This window comes from Spermophilus citellus (genome assembly GCF_964194105.1).
Source record: "Spermophilus citellus genome assembly, chromosome: 18".
NCBI classification, from domain to species: Eukaryota; Metazoa; Chordata; class Mammalia; order Rodentia; family Sciuridae; genus Spermophilus; species Spermophilus citellus.
Window position 1 is genome coordinate 68,382,660 of NC_138200.1, and position 19,533 is coordinate 68,402,192.

At 64.4% G+C, this 19,533-nt stretch overlaps 2 protein-coding genes across 6 annotated transcripts in view; both read right to left on the minus strand.

Moving 5' to 3' along the window:
* PIEZO1 (piezo type mechanosensitive ion channel component 1 (Er blood group)) overlaps positions 1–19,533 on the minus strand; it is a 48,872-nt gene that overhangs the window by 21,169 nt on the left and 8,170 nt on the right. For all 5 annotated transcript variants that reach the window (XM_081275056.1, XM_081275054.1, XM_081275053.1 and 2 more), the window contains exon 2: positions 4,400–4,495. In XM_081275056.1, coding sequence (XP_081131182.1) covers positions 4,400–4,495 — 96 coding nt within the window. The remainder of the gene's footprint in view (positions 1–4,399; positions 4,496–19,533) is intronic.
* LOC308637296 (uncharacterized protein) lies at positions 4,880–16,987 on the minus strand (the record flags this gene model as incomplete). Its single annotated transcript, XM_081273612.1, has 5 exons — positions 4,880–5,607; positions 14,591–14,668; positions 15,203–15,638; positions 16,424–16,478; positions 16,840–16,987. The coding sequence occupies 5 exons, from the start codon at positions 16,985–16,987 to the stop codon at positions 5,017–5,019; spliced, it is 1,308 nt and encodes a 435-aa protein (XP_081129738.1). The 3' UTR covers positions 4,880–5,016.

Genomic DNA, 19,533 nt, shown 5'->3' on the forward strand with positions numbered 1-19,533 from the left:
GGACCCTCTGCCCTGTGTCCACTGCTCCCACCCAACTTACAGAGGAGGACGTGGCATAAAGTGCAGAAGCAGTCAGCCCACGGCCACGTGGTGAGGGGCTCTCAATGCCTGTCCACTGGGGCTCATGCTGGCCTACTACTGCAGGGCAGGTCCCCTCCTGAGTGCTGTAGAGGGGACAGTCCCCAGGCTTGGGGGAATGGGACTGAGCTTTTCCATTTACCCATTAAGTATCTACTGGGCACTACAAAGAGTGAAGAGGACACAGAAGGAGGAACCGTCAGCTCTCCACCCAGGACAACTGTCTGCCCTGCCTGCAGGTGAAACAGGCAGGGACACACCTGGGCAGTGGGCACCACTGCAGGGCTGAGATGCTTTCAGCAGCTGCAGGAGCAGGGAGCCACAGGACAGACAGCAGCCCTGGGCCCGGGCTGCTGTGTGCCCACACAGCCAGAGCCCCACACCTCCCCTCATGACCTCCTGGGGGACAGGCTGAGGTTGCGGGAGGCACAGTCACAACCCAGCCACCCGGGCCTGGCTCTGCAGTTCCAGCCACCAGCCCTCTGTATCAGCCTACTCAGCAGGGAGGTCCTCAGCCGCAGGGACAGGGCTGCAGCCTATGAGCGGGGGACTCGGGGTTCCTGGCCTGGCCTCTGCCCTATGAGTAGGTGGGCAGCTGCATGGGAGCTTGCTCCTGCTGGGGCTGACCTACTGCAACAGCCCAGACCAACCCAGGGACACAGCCAGCAGCTGGCACTAAGGCCTGGCAGGGCAGCAGGGTCCCTCCCCCAGAGACAGACAGATCACCATGGAACCTGGCCTCTCCCTGGAGGCGAGCATGCCCAGAGCCAGTGTCCTCTGGTTCACCAGTTTTGGGCACAGATGGAACAGATCCAGAACTGGCCCCAGGGCCTCCAGGCCACGTGCACTAACTGCTCACGCACACTCAGTGCAAGCCCACCTGAGCTGAGCCAGCCAAGCTGAGCCGGAGGCAGCACCCCACTGTTGCCCGAGTGTGCCCCCAGGCCCTGAGGCTGGGGCAGGCTTTCCCAGGGTGGATGGAGGTCAGCCTGGGTGCAGGGCAGGGTCAGCAGGGAGGGCAGCTCTGAGGCCAGGCCTAGAGAGTCAGGCAGATGCAAGGCTTCAGCAACCTCCAAGGGGGACAGACATGGAGCTGGTGTCCTCTAGAGGTGCTGAGACGAGCTCTCTGTAGACCCCACAGTTAGGCCCCGAGTGGGCAACATCGGCACCACCACAGATGTGGGAGCAGGGAGGGCTGGGGCTAGGTGGCCGCTGGCTGATGACCAGTGGGCGCAGGCCCTGCAGCGCAGACCCAGCCTGGAGAATGCCGGAAAGAGTCCATTTCTCAGCAAGAGCCCCTCCCTCTGACAGCTAGCTGGGGTGGGGTCCTGCTCGGCCTTTTGACTGCCCCCACACATTAGGACCACCCCCCATCCTGCGGCAAACCCACAATGGCTGCCGCTGTTCCCCCGTCTTCAGTGAGGAGATCGAGGCTAGAAGAAGGTGGAGAAGCACGTCCACTGCCCAGGAGCCCTCCCAGAGCCAGCGGCCAGCTCGCTCCTGTCAGCCCTGAGGTCCAGGCTGAGCTCTAAAGGACTGCAGAGCCGGGCCTGGCTCCTCTGTCCCAAGGAATGGAGCACAAGCCCTGGCTCCAGGCCACCCAGTAGCCTGTGTTCCCAACTGCTGTCTGGGCCTCGGCCCATCTGCTTCCTGCATGGAGGGAGTCCACGGGAAAGGAACTGTCCTTGACCCACCAGAGCAGGTGACCCACCCCTTGACCCCCTCCTCACAGGGGAGGGCTCAGCATGCCCCGCCGGTGCCCGCCAGCACAAGGGGCGGGCTTCCCGGGGTGGTCCTGGCAGGGCGCCCTGCAGGAAACAGGAAGCAGCTGGGGCGGTGCTCCCTGCCCATCCCACAGTGACTCCGGGGGTCTCCCACCCTCCACCCTCCACCCCTGCCCCTTCCTCCTGGAGGAGCCTCCTGACACCCACCCACCAGGCGCCCTCTGAGCCGGCCGCCCTGCCCATCAGGCCTGCCCTGCGGGCTCCTGCTATGTGTGGCCACCTCCTGACGGAAGCTGGGCCAGGGCCGAGCCTGGGTCCTGAGTGTGCTTGTGACCGGAGGGGCCCTGGTGCCACCTGCAGAGGAAAGGGTGGGGGCCAACCACCAGGGAGGAGGCTCCGTGGGACGGTCCCCTCAGCCCACTCAGGACCAAGTCCTAGATAAACCCAGAGGCCTGAGAGCCCACCTATGGCTGGTGTCCCCAGGCTACAGATGAGGGAGCAGGCCTCTGTCCTGTGACGTGGTCAGGTGGGCCGGGAGTTGGCCTGGGTCACACACACCCACCAAGCTGTTGGACATTCTCACCCTGTCTTGACCTCCCAGACCCTCGGTTCACAGGAGCCCCCGAGGCACAGCCAGAGCCCTTCTGGCATACACGGGCTCAGGCTGGCCACAGGATCTCAAGGCTTCCCAGGGCCCAGCTGGGCTGGGGGGCTCTCGAAGCAGAGGACTGAGTCTACCCAAGGCCAGGGAAAGGGTCCGGGGAGGCTACAGGGAGCAGAGGACCTGTGGGGGCGCTTCCCTGAGCCCTAGATGGCAAGCAGGCTTGGGAGCTGACCCCCAGGGCTCCTCCCTGCACAGCCCGAGGGCCAGGCTAACGCCTACGTGGGGACCAGGACAGGCAGCGTCAGACCTTCCACAGGGCCAGGGCCAGAGCCAGGGGCTGCACAAGCCATCAACCTGAGCAGCCCTTTACAGGCCTCACATTTTCCTCTCTCCCGCCCGGAAAAACTGGGCAGCGTCTCTGTCCCTGAAGGGCCTCTGAGGCTGGACAGATGGAGGGTCAGGCGGGGAAGTCCTCCCGCTCTGCCTTCCAGGCCCTCTGCTGGGAGCCCTCCCTGCCTGGCAGGAGACTGCTTCCCACCCCGGCTCCAGCAGACCGCTGCCCAGCTGCCCAGCCGAGCGTGCTGGTGGGGTCAGGCCCAGTCCCAGCCGTTCCCAGACCTCCACTTGTGCTGAGGACCCAAATCCTGCCCATGCTCCGCGACCAGGGCCCACTCCAAAACACCGGAGCTGGGCAGGACCCTGAGAGGCAGGGAGGCGGCCAGAGAGAAGGTGGCCCTCCCCTACAGCTGGTAGAAGAGCGGACCCCAAAGCTGCTCCTCTCCTGATCTCTGGCCCCTGTGGCACATGGCCTCACACAGCACCTGGAGTGAAGGCAGCTGACCTTCGCCACCCCTGGACACAGGGGACTTCGAGGTCACCAGCGGGGAAGAGGCATGCAGCAGGACGTGAGAGCTGCTGGCCAGCTCTGGCTCTGAAGGAAGAAGGGGCCACGAGCCAGAAAGTGGGCACCCCCACAATCAGGGAGGCCAGTTGCCCCGGGAGCTCCTGAGCAGCCCAGCCCTGCCCAGACTGTAGCCTGCAGCCCGCTGGGTCGGCCTCCAGAACCAAGCCGGGGTTTCAGCCCGTCGGTCATGGAGACTCACCACGGCAGTCCCAGAGGTCCATTCACACCTGGAGGCCCCTCACAGCCAGTCTGCTGTGTCCAGCATCTCCAGAAGGATGGTGCCCAGGGACAGGAGCACCCCCCTCCGTGGGTCCTGAGCACCGACAGGCCCTGGGCACTGACCCCCCGCCCTGTTCTGCTGCTTTCCATCCCAGAGGCCCTCCACGCCCTGGGTGCCTCTTCAACCTCCAAGCCTACAGGCCGACGGAGGACCCGTCCCCACCTGGGGCAGCCTTGGGGATGTGTCTGGGGATTTTCTGCTGTTCAAAGGCACACACTGACACCAGGCGGCCATAGTGCAGGCAGAGGGCCCAGTGGAGGCCCCCTCAGGAGACCCATCCTCCTGCTGCATGGAGCCTCTGCTCCCAGGCCTGCTGGGACCAGCCTGCTACCTGGCCTCCACGCCACCCCTCGAGCTGTGGACACAGTGCCGTGGCTGGCCTTCCCACCACCCTGTGAGATGTGTCCCTACCCAGCTAGATCCTGGCTAAGCCACAGTGGCCCAACTCCCCACACACAAGGTGGTCTGAGGGACACCGAGGCCACAGGATGCCAGGGAACAGGCGAACCTGGGCAGGCAGGGGCCACAGGAGAGCGGATGGGGCAGCCACACCTGAAGGGTGACTGGAGGTGGGGGAGGGCAGGCGGGGCAGCCCACAGCCTGCAGGCCTGGGCCTCTGCAGGACAGGACACCCAGGGGCCACTCGCTCTGGGACGTCCAGGGACAAGGGGGGAATCTGCCCCCCCACCACCTTCAACATGGCCCTGCCTCAAGTGAGTAGCAGAAGAGGCCCTGAAATATCTAGGGTTCTACAGTGAACAACGGAAACCTCAGCTGACCCGAGGAGCCGCTCCGTGCGTGGGCCTTACCTGGGACGCTGTGCCGCGAGGGGCCTGGGAGCCAGGGTAGCAGCAGCAGGACCAGCAGGTAGACCAGGGAGAGGGCACTGATGCGCAGCAGGGCAGCTGGAGGGAGACAGGCGGTCAGCATGTGTGCACCCTGGCTGAGCCCTGCCCCCGGGCTGTGCGCACTGCACAGGCACCTCCCCCAACTGTGTCCATGGCGGTGTGACCCATGCACGCTGCTGCACAGGCGGCACCCTGAGGGCGGGCACCAAGGCCCTGATCAGTTTTCCTGGCCTCCTGCTTTTCCTCCTCCTTAAAGCTGTATCCCTGAAATCTGCCACGGTGCCACTGAGTTCCAACCCCACGTGGGGGCTACTGGGACCCGGCATGGCTCGGGTCCCTCCTGCCCATCCAGCGCCTGCTGACCAACCCACCTTCCACAGTCACCGCCCTGCCTTTTCCAGGCCACTGACCGGAACCACAGTGTGAAGCCTGGCTCCCCACTGCTCTGCCCAAGGGTGCCCGTGCTGCTGCCCACAGCAGTACCCAGCTTCCCCGATGCCTGTGCGGCCCCCACACCATCCTGACGATGTCTGCCTGGTTGGAAGAGGGCTGGACGCCAGAGGCAGGAGGCCTGCCACTCACGAGCTGAGCCAGTCTGCTCCCAGGAATGAAGAGATGGGACTTAGCACCAGGGGAGTGGGGGCCACCAGCAAAGGCTGGGGTACAGTGGGCAGGCCAGGCCTGGAGTGGCCCCAGGCATCCCAAGCTGGCCCCAGCAGCAATGACCACCCACCACACCCCAGGACCAAAGCCACCTCCCTGCTCCTAGAAACGGACCATGCTGACTTCAGCCTGACCCACCCCAGGCCAGAGAGACACAGGTGCCACCATGCATCATGAGTCCCATTCCCCTCTAGGACAAACCCACCTCTGCGCTCAGCAGAGGTGACACCAATCCCTTGCTGTCCCACCAAGAGGGACAGGATCGAAGCCTGAACCCAGAGCAGCCTCCTCGGGGGCCACCCTCCACGGTCCATTCTCAGTCCCCAAGACCCCAGGTGTGAGGACCAGGAGCCCACAGTGGCTAAGCTGGTGTAGATAGCGGCCACTCGCCTGATGTCAAAGATGAGCTGGCAACAAAGATGGTTCCCTCCAGGAGGCAGGTGACAGCAGGGGGTGGTCACTGCTTTCCGATCAGAAGGGCACAGAGCCACTGGACCAGCCTCGGCCTATGGAGCACCTCTGGCTCAGGGCTCCACCCCACCCCAAGCCGCCCAAGCTTGGGGTCCTACCCAGAAAGGGCCCCCTTCCCCAGGGCCTCTGGGGGATACACACGCCCAACCCCACAAGACCTCTGTGGGACAGGGGGTCCTGGCTGGACGGCGCCTTCTTCCCTCTGCACTGCAGGGTCCCTGGAGTCGGGGCACATCCTCCTCCCCCTCTTCCAGCAACAGCAATGGGCCCAGCTCCCTGAACTTGGAGTTTCCGACAATTAGACACTTTCATCAAGAATCAATCTGGGGCTGGGGATGTGGCTCAAGCGGTAGCGTGCTCGCCTGGCATGCGTGCGGCCCGGGTTCGATCCTCAGCACCACATACCAACAAAGATGTTGTGTCCACCGAGAACTAAAAAATAAATCTTAAAAATTCTCTCTCTTAAAAAAAAAAAAAAAAAAGACTCAATCTGATCTGGCCCAGAGGCATGAGGAAATGCACTTACGTTCAGCCCTGGGCCTTCCCTGACTACCCGTGCCAGTCCACGCAGGCAATGTTCCCCCGTGTACCAGCCTGTGGGAGCTTCTCCAGCCAGGGGACGACCACCCATCTGCCACCCACCAACATATCCACCCATCTGTCCACCCTCCCAAGCGACTTTCTCCTGAGATAGATGCTGCAAGTCCTGCCCCTGAGGGGCCCATGGTCTAATCGGCCAGGAGTGATGGACCCTGAGCTGGTCCACATGCCCCAAGCCTGCAGCAGGGGCCCAGCAGGGTGTGGCATAGGGAGGATCCAGGAAGCGGGGCAGCCGGGGAGCGGGGCCAGTGTGTCTCCCTACGCTGCCCAGCCCACTTACTAAACGCCCCTGAAGCAGTGGGCAGGGAAGGGTTAAGGCTGAAGGGGGCCCTGGAGCTGGGCACCGACCCGTGCGCTACAGTGGGTAAGATGGGGATTTAACCAAGACAACAAATAGCCCCTGAAACCCGAAAAGGATTTCAGGAACCAGGCCCGAGCTGTGGCGGGCAGGGCTGGTCCCAGGGTGGTCTGCTGCCAAGGACAGAGAGCAAGATGGGGGAGGGGGAGCTGGGAACTGGGGGCCGGGGCCACCACACCCGCTCCCAGTCCCTCAGCTCCATCTGCCAAGAGCATGAGACTGGAGCTGAGGAGTGGGGGGCACTTGGAACGCCAGGGGGTGCTGCCCCACCCTGGGGACCCCCCCCCTCAGCACAGGCCGCGGTGGCAGCAGTTCAGTCACACCCAGGTTGTGATGTCCTCCCCAGTACAGAGAAGGACACTGAGGCTCAGGGCGCCCAGCTGATCTCCAGCTTTCTGGGGCCCAGGGGTGTCTCCCAGCACAGCCCACCTGGCCCTGCGGCATGCGCCTGGCCAGCCTCCCCGACTCCATCTTCTGCCATTAGCCCTGCCAAGAAGCTGGCATCGGGCACACCATGGCTCCTGGACAGCTTGGGACACCCGCCTGGGAGCCCTGAGCAGGGAAGGCCAAGCACGCTGGCTCCAGCCCCCGGTGGGGGACAGAGAGGGGCTCTGGGAGGACATTTCCAGCCTGTCCTCCCTCAGCCGTATGGCCTCAGGGTTCAGCACAGCAGGGTGGCCGCAGGCCAGCAGGAGCCAGGGTGCCCCCTCCCCACTGTTCAGGCCAGGAAACGGGCTCTGGGGGCGGGCACGGGGAGAGCACAGGCTGCTGGCTGTGACCTAGGCTGCTCTAATGCATCCATGTGACTGCCGCCTTGCTCTTGCCCTTGACGCTGGCTGCAGGGTGGGAGCACTCAGGGGTCCCCACCAGGGCGGGCGGGGGTCTGGCAGCTCCCACCTTCCCATCAGGGCCCCACAGAAACAGGCCTTTCCTGAACCAGCACCAGGGGGCTGGGGGCCTGGCGCCAGCACCCTCTGGCCCCTCAGGGACCTCCGAAGGCCCGAGCCAGCCTCCACGCACAGATCCCCACCGAGGCCAGAAACAGGCTGTTCAGCAGGGGCTGGGTCAGGAAGGGAAGAGCTGGGCTGAAAGTACAGAGCCCCTCCCAGGACTTCCTGCCCACTCCCACTGCCCACAGAAGACAGGGCCTGCAGAGGACCCCAGACACCCAGGACCCTGGCCAGGGTGCAGTTGCTGAGACCTGTCCCCCGGGGCTGGCACTGGCCCAGGCCCCAGCGGGGGACAAAAGAACCCACATCCTGGCTCATCAGTCCCCACAGGAGCTTGAGCAAGACACCTGCCCTGAGCCTCAGGCTCCTCCATCGTGGACAGGCCAGGCAGGACAGGGCTGGAAGGAGATGGGCAGCACATGGGTGTGCTCGCAGGGGCCTCTGCAGCCAGTGCAGGACGGGTGGCAGATGTGTGCAGAGAGGAGCAGAGGCTGGGGCAAGGAGAGGTGGTGTGGACTCCTGGCAGCCTGGAGAGGAGGTGGACACATCCACAGCCTTACACCACTGCCCAACATGGGCACAGGCCTGGGTGACCCATCCCCTGCAATCCCAGGGCCACCTTTGTCACCTCTACCTTTGAAGACAGGAGAGGGAACAGGTCTTAAGAAGGCTAATGCACCCAGTCCACTCATGAAAGGGGCAGCTGCAGGTGGCCCAAGCTCCTGGGCACCCCAGGCCAGGAGGTAGCTGCTGCTGAGCCACCCTGTGGGGAGCTTTGTGAGCAGGGGACCAGGCAAAGGCCCTGGCATGACAGAGTAGAGCCAGGCCAGGGCTGGGGTCCTCCAGTCCCTACTGCAGGGCAGAGCCACTGCCGGGCAGGCCTGGACTCAGGCAGAGCCCCCCGGCGACCAGAGATTTCACAAACAGGAACTGGGGGTAAGGACGGTTGTGGAGGTCAGGAGGCCAGACCCGGAGCCCAGGGGTGCACAGTCCTGGGCCACTTCTCCTCCTGATCCGGCTGCAGGGGCAGGTCCTGAGGCTGGGCTGGCAGAAGCAGGGGTGATCTGACCGTCAGGTCCAGGAGGGGGGGCGGGGGTCTTTGCCAGGGAAGACACATCACGTGGGGAACCCTCCCTGCCCAAAGGGGGACACGGCCACTAGACAGGCAGCCTGAGTCCTCTTCCTGTGAGTGGGCAGCCATGGTCTGCCCCATGACACCAGCCACAGGAGGGACATGCAGACCCCACACTGGGTCCCTGGAAGCAGACCCTTTCCAGGTGTTTGAAGCCCTGGGTTTGGTCCCTGGCACTAAAATGGGGGTGTCCTGTGGTCAAGACCTGGTGGTTCCAGTCAGTTCTGGGGGGTGGACCTGGGGCGGGGTCAGGTAGAGCGGTGACCATGCTGCCCACTCCTGGGGGGACTGCACTGCCTGTGTGCCCTCCCATAGGCAGGCAGACCAAGCCCAGGTGCCCGTGAAGAGACTCGTTTCCAGTCCGAGCAGGGCCCTGCTCCAGCAGGCACCCCGGCCGCAGGAGGGGTCCAGGACTCCAGAGGACCCAAGAAGATGCCTCAGGAAGGCCTGGCCAGGCACCCTGGCCACCCTCATGCCTCTGCTGTGGAGGAAGGGGCAGGGCTGGACCACTGGGCCTCATCCAGGAGGGAACTCCCCAGGCCCCTCACTCCTCAGCCTTGTGTCCATAACACAGTGGCCAGTGCTGCCTTCCTCCTGCAGAAGATGGCCGGAAAGGAACTGACCCCACAGCTCCCAGAGCAGATCCAACTGGTGGTCTGGTCCCGAGGCCCCACTCTGGGCCTCTTGTCTGCCCAACCTGTGGCCTTCTGCTCTCCAGCCAGCCAGTGTCCTGCTGTTCCAAGCCTGCCTGGGCGGTGCCTTGGCCTGGGACCACCTCTGTTCCCGCCAGAGCCAAGTGAGGGGCTCCTGCCCCCCAGATGCCCACAGCAGCTCACGTGACCCCCTTCTCCTCTGGCCCGAAGATGCACAGCCCACACTGCCGCCTGAGGGTCCTCAGAAAATGTGGCCATGGAGTGATGGGACAGAGCGGGCAGACCTGGCACCCCAAGCCACAGCTCAGGAACAGCCCCCATGTCCCCCAGCAGAGTTTGGGCAGTGCCACATGCGTTGGGACCCAGCGTGTGCCCGGACCTGCCCTACAGACGGCCATGACTCATGTCCAGTCCCTCAAGCCTCTTCACCAGGGACAAACCCAACCTCTGCTTGGCCACTGAGAGTCACGCTGTCATCTTCACCGGGGCCCAACACACCCGGGTGGGCAACAGGCAGCCACCTCCGGGGTGTGAGGGTGCGGTGCAAGCCACAGAGCAGAGCACCCACCGTGGTCCCTGCTGTAGGAAAGCCACCGCAGCCTCGGCCTCGGTCCTGCACACGCGCATGCACACCCACACCGGACGGGCTGGGCGGGACTCTGCCGAGCTCGGGGAGGGCCTGGGTCCCACAGGAACATTTTCATGCCTCACTGGATTGTGAACAAGTGAACTGTCGGAGGAAGTAGCCCAGGTGGAGGTGGTCAAGTGGGGACACTGCCCAGGACCCGGGAGACTAGATCCCAGGCCTCTGTCAGCACCTGCTGGACTCTGCCTTCTCCTGCTGACAGCGGTTGGGGCCCAGGGACAACCAGAGTCCCAAATGATAGCTGCCAGACTGGGAGGCCTGGCCCTGGCCACACTCCCCGGCCCCCTCCAACTCTCAAGGGGCACTCAGCCTAACGTGCCATGAACAGAGAGCCATGAACACTTCAGGGCAGGCTTCTGCCAGCGGGTGGGGCAAGCAGAGCGGAGGAGGAAGAGGGCGGACGTGGCACAGGGAGCTCCAGCAGGGGCCAGCTCTTCCCGGCTCCTGGCTGGAGCTGAGGTCAGGCCAGTGGCCACACCTGGGCCCCGCCCTCCCGCAGGAGGCACAGACGAAAGAGAGGAGGCTGGAGGGCTTGGACCGGCCCTGCCCTGCTGCAGAGGGGTGTGAGGTCTGCAGCGGGCACAGAAGCCGCCTGCCAGGGTATGTCCCAGCCTTGAGGACCTGCCTTGGTCAGGGCCAGCCCAGGCAGTGTGGCCGTGGACAGCCAGCAGAGGTGGAGCTGCCGGAAAGGGGCTGGGGACCGGGGGACTTCTGCAGGAAGGACGGTGTTGGAGGGAGCACTTCCCACTTCACAGAGCGAGCGCCCAGGAACACGCAGAGAGCACAGGACTGTGGGAGAGGAGTCTGCGGGGTCGAGGGTAGGCACGGCTAGAGGGCAGGAGGCCTCCTGGAGGCTGCCAGGACACGTGGGGACTGGGCGGGCGACAGACAGGAAACAGTCTTACCTACTTGGAGCCCCGCCAAGCAGCCCAGGGCCCCGAAGCGCTTTCGGAGCATTTAATTAGCCAAGTGTCCAGGGTTTAACTAGCACGGTGTCCAGGAAACGCGGTTTTATGCCTCATCTGACCTGCACGAGGCAGGTCACCAACAGCCGGGCTTCCTCCCCACAGAGGGGTATCATGAAGCTAGAGTGGCCAAGGCTGAGGGTGGCCTGATGGCCACTGTGGGTTGGGCACAGAGGGATCCCCCAAGAGCAAAGGACCCATGAACCTCTACCAGGTCCTCCTGCTTGAACCCACTGGACTGGACAGCCAGGTCCCTCCCCGCTACACTCAGCCCATGGTGACTACCCAGAAGGGTCGCAGGACAGTAGGGGGCCAGCTGCAGATAAGGTGGCCTTGCAGGGAACAAAGGGACAGCAGGCCGCAACACATGGCCATATGGAGGGGCAAGAGGGATGGTCACTGGCCAGGAAGCAGGTACAGTCTGCAGGGCCCAGTGGGCGTGAGGCCCTGAGATTCTCGCATGAGAATGTATGTGTAGGAGGCAGCTCCCCAGTGGTGACAGGGGCGTGCCTGAGCAGCTGTCCCAGCTCCCAGCCCAGAGGTGCTGGACTGCCCAGCTCTGTGGAGAGTGGCTCCTGCCCCTTTGGGGCGTCAGCAGGGGCTGTTCACAGGCCTTGACCAGCGGCTCCCCCATGTGGCTAGCATCCTGCTGGCCAGGCAGGCCCAGGTGGGCAGGGATGCATGTTTGGTGCTTAGGACTTGGGGATGAGACAAGGACACCCCAAAGCCCCCGTGGGGGACCAGGCTGGTCCTGCCGGTCAGCTCAGCCCTCCCACAGCCTCTCCAGTGTCCTGCTGCCCTTCCCTGAAAAGGACCACAGCCCATGGAGGACTCAGCATTCACTCAGAGCACCAGTTGGGGCCACCCTGACCCTCTGGAGCCGGCCCTCAACATGGAGGAGGCGGGATGGATTCCAGGGCCCGGGAGGGCGGCATTCCATGCCAGCCCCCGGACCTCCTCCAGTCCAGCCTTGCAGGAAGGAGGTAGCAGGCTTATCTGGGCGGCCATCTGGGCAGCACAGGTAAACAGGCGGGCGGGGGTGGGGGCAGGGCCCCAGGAAGAACCGCCCAGAAGTCCCCAGCACTGGAAAGGGAACTGGGTCAGCAGAGCCACCAGGGGCCCAGGGGGGGTGGGCCAGGAGGGACTCCGTGCCCTGCTCACGGTGACACCTGAGGGCCAGTCTCAGACCCAGTCTCTGCCTTCAGCTATCATACAACCCCTGGGGCCTGCCAGGGGCACTCAGGCAGTAAGCCCTGTCCACTGTCCTCACCTGACCCACAGATCGTGGCCAGTTTGGACCCCCAGGGATCCCTGCAGCCTGAAGGAAAGGGTACATCTCGGGAAGCTCTCAGCTGAGCGGAGACAGACCCCGTAGGCCTGTCACGGCCAGGTGACTCTCCAGGCACGCAGGGCAGCAGAAGCAAGGGCCAAGCGCCCAGCAAGCCCTTCAGGGTGGAGACTTCTACTGCATCATTGGCCAGCCGGGGAAACTGAGGCACGAGGGTGCAGGTGTGGACGTCAGGGCCTCTCACAGCCTGGCCTGCTGTCCTGCACATGGCCCCACCTGGACCTGGATGGGAAGAGCTGTCCAGCCGCAGCCCACCAGCAGTGTGCAGACGGGTCCCCCTGGCTCTCTCCTGGAGCAAGCTGACCCGAACACACACATGCCCACCTGGACCCTGGGCTCCTGACAGTGGCTGCCTTACGTCCAGAGCCCCAGAGGCGGGGAACAGAGGAGCCCTCGACACAGCTGCCCTCGGCACATGACAGGCAAGGCCGGGGTGCAGGGCCAGATGACGCGGTTCCTGGTGAAGTCGGTCCTGTCCTGTGCCCAGCTGGTGAGCTGGCAGCTAAGGAGGAAGCCACATGGGAGCGGCCACCTCGGGCAGGCAGTGGGCCCTGTCAGCTTGGTCACAGCCCCATCTGGGACCCAGGTTCCCTGGAGGGGCTCCTGGGTGGACAAGGTGGCCTAAGGCAGGGCAAAGCCAGCTTCAGGCCAGAGACAAGCCCCTGCCACCCCTCTGTGGCCTTCTGTCTCTTCATCTAAAAAGTGGGGGCTTGGGGAGAGGTATGCTGGATGCCCCACCTCGTCATCAGGAGCCCTTGACCAGCCGAGTCTTGGACTGTGCAGAGCAGGTCACAGTTGGTGACGTCTCTAGACTGGACAGCACATTCCAGAGGCCTCCTGGGCACACTGATTAGCATGAAGGATTGGCACCAAGCTGTGTCAACAGAGTTGCTCAGTGACCTGGAGCCACGGCCCCCAGCATTCCTGGCTAATTGAGATGGCAGGACCTGACAGGGACAGCCCTGTCCCAGGTACCTGGAGACACATGGAAATGCCAGCTGCCAGCCTCCCCCAGACGCACCTCCTCTGAGGCTGCTGAGGCTGGCCCACCAGGCCCCTCTCACAGGCAGACCCACCAGGCTGGTGCCGGGCAGAGGGGCCCTCCGCACCTCACTCCTAGGGAGGCCAGCTCTCGGCCTCCATGCTCCACCTCAGGACACCCGGCCTTGGGGACACGGGAGAGACCACCAGAACTCTGGCCCCAGGCACCTGCAGACCGCAGTGGGGAGCTGGCCCCCACAGCAGACGAGCACTGGGCATCGGTCAGGGTGGGGTCCAGGCTGCCACAGGACCCCAAATAACAAATACAGTTGCCCCTCGAGATCTGTGAAAGACTGGCCCCCGGACCCCATGGATAGCCACCCCGGATGCACGGGAGCCTTCTAGAAGATGGTATATCTGCATCAACCCCACACCCTCCCGCGCACTGCAGTCCCCTCTGGGTGTCATACCACCTGACCCCATGTCAGCGACAGCTGTCACCACACATTGTTTCAGGAAGCCAGAGTTCAGGGCACATGGCCACATGTGAGCGAGACGCAGGGCTGGACAGGGCTGGAGGGGGCTGGACAGGGTGGCCGCGCGCTGTCCACTCCCGGGCATGCAGCATGGTGTTCTGAGCACGCAAATTAGAGTTCTGTTTCTTGGAACTTCCCAGAATCTCCCTCATGTTTTGGTCCGAGGTTGGCGGAACCCTCAGGGCAGACCCTGGGAATGAGAGCCCACTGCTGGGCGGGGGTGGCCACCGCAGGCCGTGGGGTGGTAAAGCGGTGATGGAGAGCAGGCCCAGTCCCGCCTCGGCTCCCTGCCTGGGCAGGGACCCCTATGGGGGGCGTCAGAGCCAAGGCCCTGCCTGCCGCGGGGCTGGGCCTGACACAGGGGACCTGACCTTCAGCAGGCGTCACTATCTCAGGCTCACCCCCACTTGCTGCAGACGCGCCCCCCATGGAGACATGGACTCGGAACCCCCCCTTTGGAGGAGAAGCAGCTGGCAGGCCACACCACCAGCCATCAAAATCTACCTGCACAACCTGCTAGATGTGACCTCATGCCGGAGCCGCACGGAGGGTGCCTCCCTAAATGACAGCTCACGGCAGGCGCACAGAGGCTGGCCACCACCCTTGGGCTCTCCGGCTGTGGCCTCGGTTCAGCCCGGTGTCTCCCCAGGGGATAGACACTGGTGTCCACTAAGGATGACCGTCAGCACTTGTTCTGAAGGAGACAGACTCTGCTGCTGGAGTGTGCTCACTGCCACCCCTTGGGCCAGGGCTACCTGGCTGGACAGCTCCAGTGCCCATGCCCCTCAGCAGCGCCAGGCCAGGATGCAACATTGGGTGCTGACTCAGGGTCCCCTCCCCATGACTCACCCAGCCTGTCAGCCCTCCGGTAGGACCTGTGCAAGCTGCCTCAGGACTGGTCACAAGCTGGTCTGCTCGAGGGCCTTCCTGGTGGGCCAAGCAGAAGGGAGGTCACGGCCCTCTGGGGGAAGTCCGGCAGGGAGCGGGTACAGGCAGTTCCCTGGTTCGGCAGCCTTCAGAGCCCCGACCCAGGGATGGGGTGCTGGGCAGGGCTCGGCCCACCTCGTGGTGGCACAGTCCAGCTGGGTGTGGCATCTGGCCCACCTGGCTTGGTTTCCCTTTGTTAAAATGGGGTGATTCTGGGGTATCCCAGCTCAAGGACTATCTGCTGCCCAGGGGACACTGCCCAAGAAGGTGTGTGTGCAGAGCTGGAGAGAGGACAGGGCCAGCCACCCCAGGGCCACCTGGGCTGGGGAACCCCACACACTACCTCTGACTGGGATAAGGGAACTGGGGTCCCACCCCTGGGGCTGGCCACCAAGTGCCCGAGGTGGGTCAGACACCACCATGGCAGGTGCTGGTCAGCTCTGCTGCCCCACAGAGCCAGCACAGCACCTCCTGGAGCTCCTGGCTGGCCGGCTGGCCACCCTGCCCACTTCCGCCTGTGGGCCCGTCTCTTACAGTAAATGCCTGTTTCTCTGGACACAGGCGGGCAAAGCTCGAAGGGCAACCACTGCCCAGCACCAACGGGAAGCCCGAGAGCCAGGCCAGACCCAGGCTGCTCCGAAGAGCTGTGTGTCCACTGTGCAGGGAGCACTGGGGCAGCCGGGCCCCCCACGTACTGTGGAAACAACCACTCAGGAAGTGACCAAGGGAAAGCCAACACCCACTGGCTCCAAACAACCAGCCTGGCAGCTCAGCCTGGCGCCCGGGACAGAGGGCACGAGGCGGGCAGCCGCCTCCCTGGGCCCTGCAGGCCTCGGCTTCCCTTCTGTGACAGGTCTCTGGCCGGCCATCCTTTCTATCAACAGGCCCCCTGAGTGGACGTGGGGAGCTGCGGCGGGTCTCTCCCTTCCCAGAGACCTCCTTCCTGGAAGGCCCATTCTGAGCTCCGCAGCTTCACCCCCTGGGGTCTGGGCAGGTCCAGTGCCCCCAGACAGGAGCCGAGGCCCAGCTCGCACTGGTGGGCAGAGGCCACCTCCGCCTCCGTCCTGCCTCACTTCCCAGCAGCTGGACACCCCGTTCCAGCCTCTCCTCTCAAAGCCCCCTCTCAGTGGGCCCTGCACAGGCAGGAAGAGCCATGTCACCCTGTCACCTAAGGAGAGGCACCACTGCTGTCACAGTACAGAGGAGGAACTGTGCCACAGCAAGCCCCCATAGGCCACAGGCCAGGGTCACACAGCAGGGGCCACGGAGCCACGCCACGGAGCCACCCCACTGGGGTCTGCCCTGCCTGCCTCACCCCCCTTCAGGGTTCAGAGAAACAGGGACCAGGGGGCCTCGAACTCAGCCCCTCTGGCCCCTCTCTGCAGGCCCTCAATATTCCCAGTCTTCCCAGTTGGCCAGGACTGACCCCTCCCGCGGCCCCCACAGGTTTTCAGAGGGGGCAGGCTCCTCTGGGCTCTGTGCCTAGGTCTGCCCACAGAGCCCCAGGAGCAGCAGCCTGCAGGGACCCACTAGCCCCAGGGCATGTGGACTCCTGGGAGGGGCAGGGCCCTGAGGTCCAAGCAGGGGCTGGGCTCTGGCTCTGCCCGCTCCCCTCCTCAGTGACCAATTTGGCCCCGGGACCATGGTGAAGGTCCCCACAGAGGCTGCCTGGCTCCTGGCAAGGCCATCAGCTCCCCAGCTGGGAGCAGAAGCAGATCAAGTAGCCACTTAAGAGCAGAGAGCCTTGTTCCCTACCCGGCGGAGGAGGGTGGACAGGGGACGGTCCTGCCAAGGGCTATATGTCCAGTTCCTGGAAAAAGAGGAGTGAGAAAAGTGACGGCGGCGGCCTCTTCCCCGCCACATCCTGTTTTTATGGAAAACTAATCCGATTCCTAACAGCGGAGCAAGCAACAGACGTCCTCAGGGTCCCCAGGGGCCACAGGGTGAGGGCTCCCTTGGTCCAGCATGGCCGAGCACTGCCTTTCCCCAGTCTGGTCCCTGGAGACCAAGAGCCTCCATCTCCGCCTCGTCCAACCCCCGGGGAGCGGCCGGGGATCGATGGGCCCCTTCCTGGAAGCAAGGAGTGGACTGGGTCTCATCCACCGTCCTCCCCAGCCCAGCCAGCCCCGCCCAGCACGGCCGGGGAAAGCCTGCACAAAGGCAGCCCTCACTCAGGGGGCTGCTGCCCACAAGGGGCAGGTCACACAACGCTAGAGACGCCGGGCGCTCCAGAGCTGGTCCTGGCCCCGCAGCACCCGGCTGCAGCAGCTGGTCCCACCTGCACAGCTGCACGGCCTCTCTGACCCTCAGTCTCCTCATCTGTAAGTGGGGACACCGGCCCTCTGGCTAGGCCAGCCACCTCTCTCCCAACCAAAGGCCACCACTCAGTCCTCCCACAGCCCAACACACACAGAGCCTACGGGGCCCAGAGCCAGTTGCGGGTGCAGGCAGCCACAGGATGGCCCACGTGTGCTCCCACCAGCTGCCCAGGGCCTCTGAAGCCAGTGTCAGCTGCCCTCACTCCCTGTGACCGGCCACTCTGCCCAGGGTCAGGCCCTGGTAGCGACACTTTCTAGCTGTGGGTGTGGGAACTCTCTGGACTCTCGGCTACTGAGAACCCGAGACAGCGGGGGAAGGTCCACTGGAGGGCCTGCCATGGTCAGGGCCTCAGCGGACGTGGCTGCAGTGGGCACTGGGCCTCGCTCCTTCCACCAGCAACTCCCACCCCACCCAGGAGCAGAGTCTGCCTGGAAGTGTCCAGCTGAGGCTGCTGGGCAGCGTCCTCCCTTGCGAGGGCTCCCGGATGTCCACTCAGTTGGCCCTTACAGTCAAGGGTGGGAGGGGCTGATGCCACTGCAGTGGCATGGCTGCTGGCAGCCTGGACCCCCTGCCCAGCAGCCCAAGTGGACACTTGGTGTCTTGTGACCGCCAGCCCGCTGCAGCCCGCGCGGCCACACGTCATCCTCAGCAGGGCCCGGGACTCCTGCCTGGGCAGCAGAGCCACAGGCTGGACTCAGAACGGGCTGTTGTGAGCTGTAGGACGTCACAGAGACTCTGGAGAGGGCCTTGCCCGGGAGGTGCTGAAGCCCTGAGGGCAGGAGCACATGGCAGCCACCGGGTCCCGGTCACCACTTCCCCTCGCTGCCTGTGACAGGTGGCCACAGGGGCCCAAGATGAGGACGGGGGTGAGGTCAGGTGGAGCCGCAGCCCCAGCGCACACCACCTTCTGTTCCACCACGTTCTGTTCCGCAAGGTGTTTGCACCTGCATCACCCAGAGGGCGTCTCTCGGAGCCCCGGGCCAAGCCGGGCAGCTGCTGATCTTGCAACCAGAGATAAAAAAAGAAAATAAACCTGGGGCGGGCGGGAAAGTCCCCACCAACAGAACAGTTATGGGGCTGGACCTTGCCAGGCACCAGCTCGGAGCTCTGTCCCCCTGCCCCGTGAGGGGGACAGACAGCAGTGGTGCCTCTCCTTAGGTGACAGGGTGACATGGCTCTTCCTACCTGTCATGTCCCACTTTTAAACTCTCTCTGAGGGTTCAAGGCTCAGAGAGACTATGTAAGTCCCCCAAAACACCCAGCAGCAGAGCTGGGACTCAGCCATGTCTGAAAGTAGGAGGCTGGGAAGGAGAGACCTAAGCCAGCCCGGGTTGTCCCCATCCTGTTGCCCATGCCCTAGGCCTGCTGCCCTGCCAGGCTCAGGGAGAACAGCTTCCTAACCCAGGTCCTCAGACTCCCAACACCCTGGTGCCACCAGACACTACTGCCTGGCTTTCAGGCAGCACAGCCCAGCCAGGGCCGCCACTCACAACACAGTCCCAAGAGAAATGCCCCTGGGTCACAAATGACCACCCGTAAGCACAGGGCCCTGAGTGTCCTGTGGCCGGGTGGCCTCTGCCCATGCCCACATCAGGAGGCCTGGTCCTTGGGCAGCGGGACTGGACACCCCAGGGCTGTACCTGCAGAGTCAGGTCCCCAGGGCCCCAGCCTCTCAGATGCCCTCCGCAGCCCCAGGGCACCTCCCACCCAGCTCCACCCAGGTCCCTCCCTCAGGCAGGAGCTCCTGAGGTCACTCAGACAGGTGCACCTGCTCCTCGGTCACTGGCCAGAGCGCCACGCAGGGTCTAGGCTGGAGTGTGACACAGGCATCTCAGATCGGCGGCACAGAGGCTCGGCACCCCACGGAGCAGGGTGGGCAGGACGCGGAGACCTCAAGGGGCAGGGTGGGAGGCTGGAGGAGCTCAGGATTGGGGGCCAGGGTCCAGCAGGGTCCTGCCCAAGCCTGGGGGGCTGGGATAGCAGCTGGGGCCTCCCCACGAGTCACAGCTGCTGATGGTCCCCAGACTCTAAGGGCCAGAGCTGAGTGGGCAGGGGTTGCTGAGTGGGCAGCGGAGAGTGGGCCAGGAGGAGACGGCCCACCTCCCCTGCTGGTGTCCACCCAGGCCGTCTTGGAAATGGGGTCCAGAGCAGTCCACTTATGCCTGATCCCACTCGCCACGTGTCCTCCAGCGTCCAAACCGGCCAGAGCCACCTCTGAGGGGCCCCCCCACTCGCTGGAGGCCACCTCATTTCACAAGATGAGGAAACTGAGGCAGGAGGCCCCTCGCAGAGGCCACAGAACAAAGAGGCCAGGGAACACATGCCGCTCTGGAGGGCTGCCCCCCACGGGGGTCCTCGTCTGGCCCTGTGGAGCGTCCCTCAGATGCCATTACCCCTGATCAACAGCTCCCTGCAGGGCCCCCAAACTGCCGGCCTCCTCCCCCACACCCCTGACCTCTGGAGATTGGGGCCTGGCTGGGAAGGTCTGTGTCCGCTGATAAGGTCTGGAACGTGGTCCCCAGCAGCGCCGAATGCGTCACCAGGCA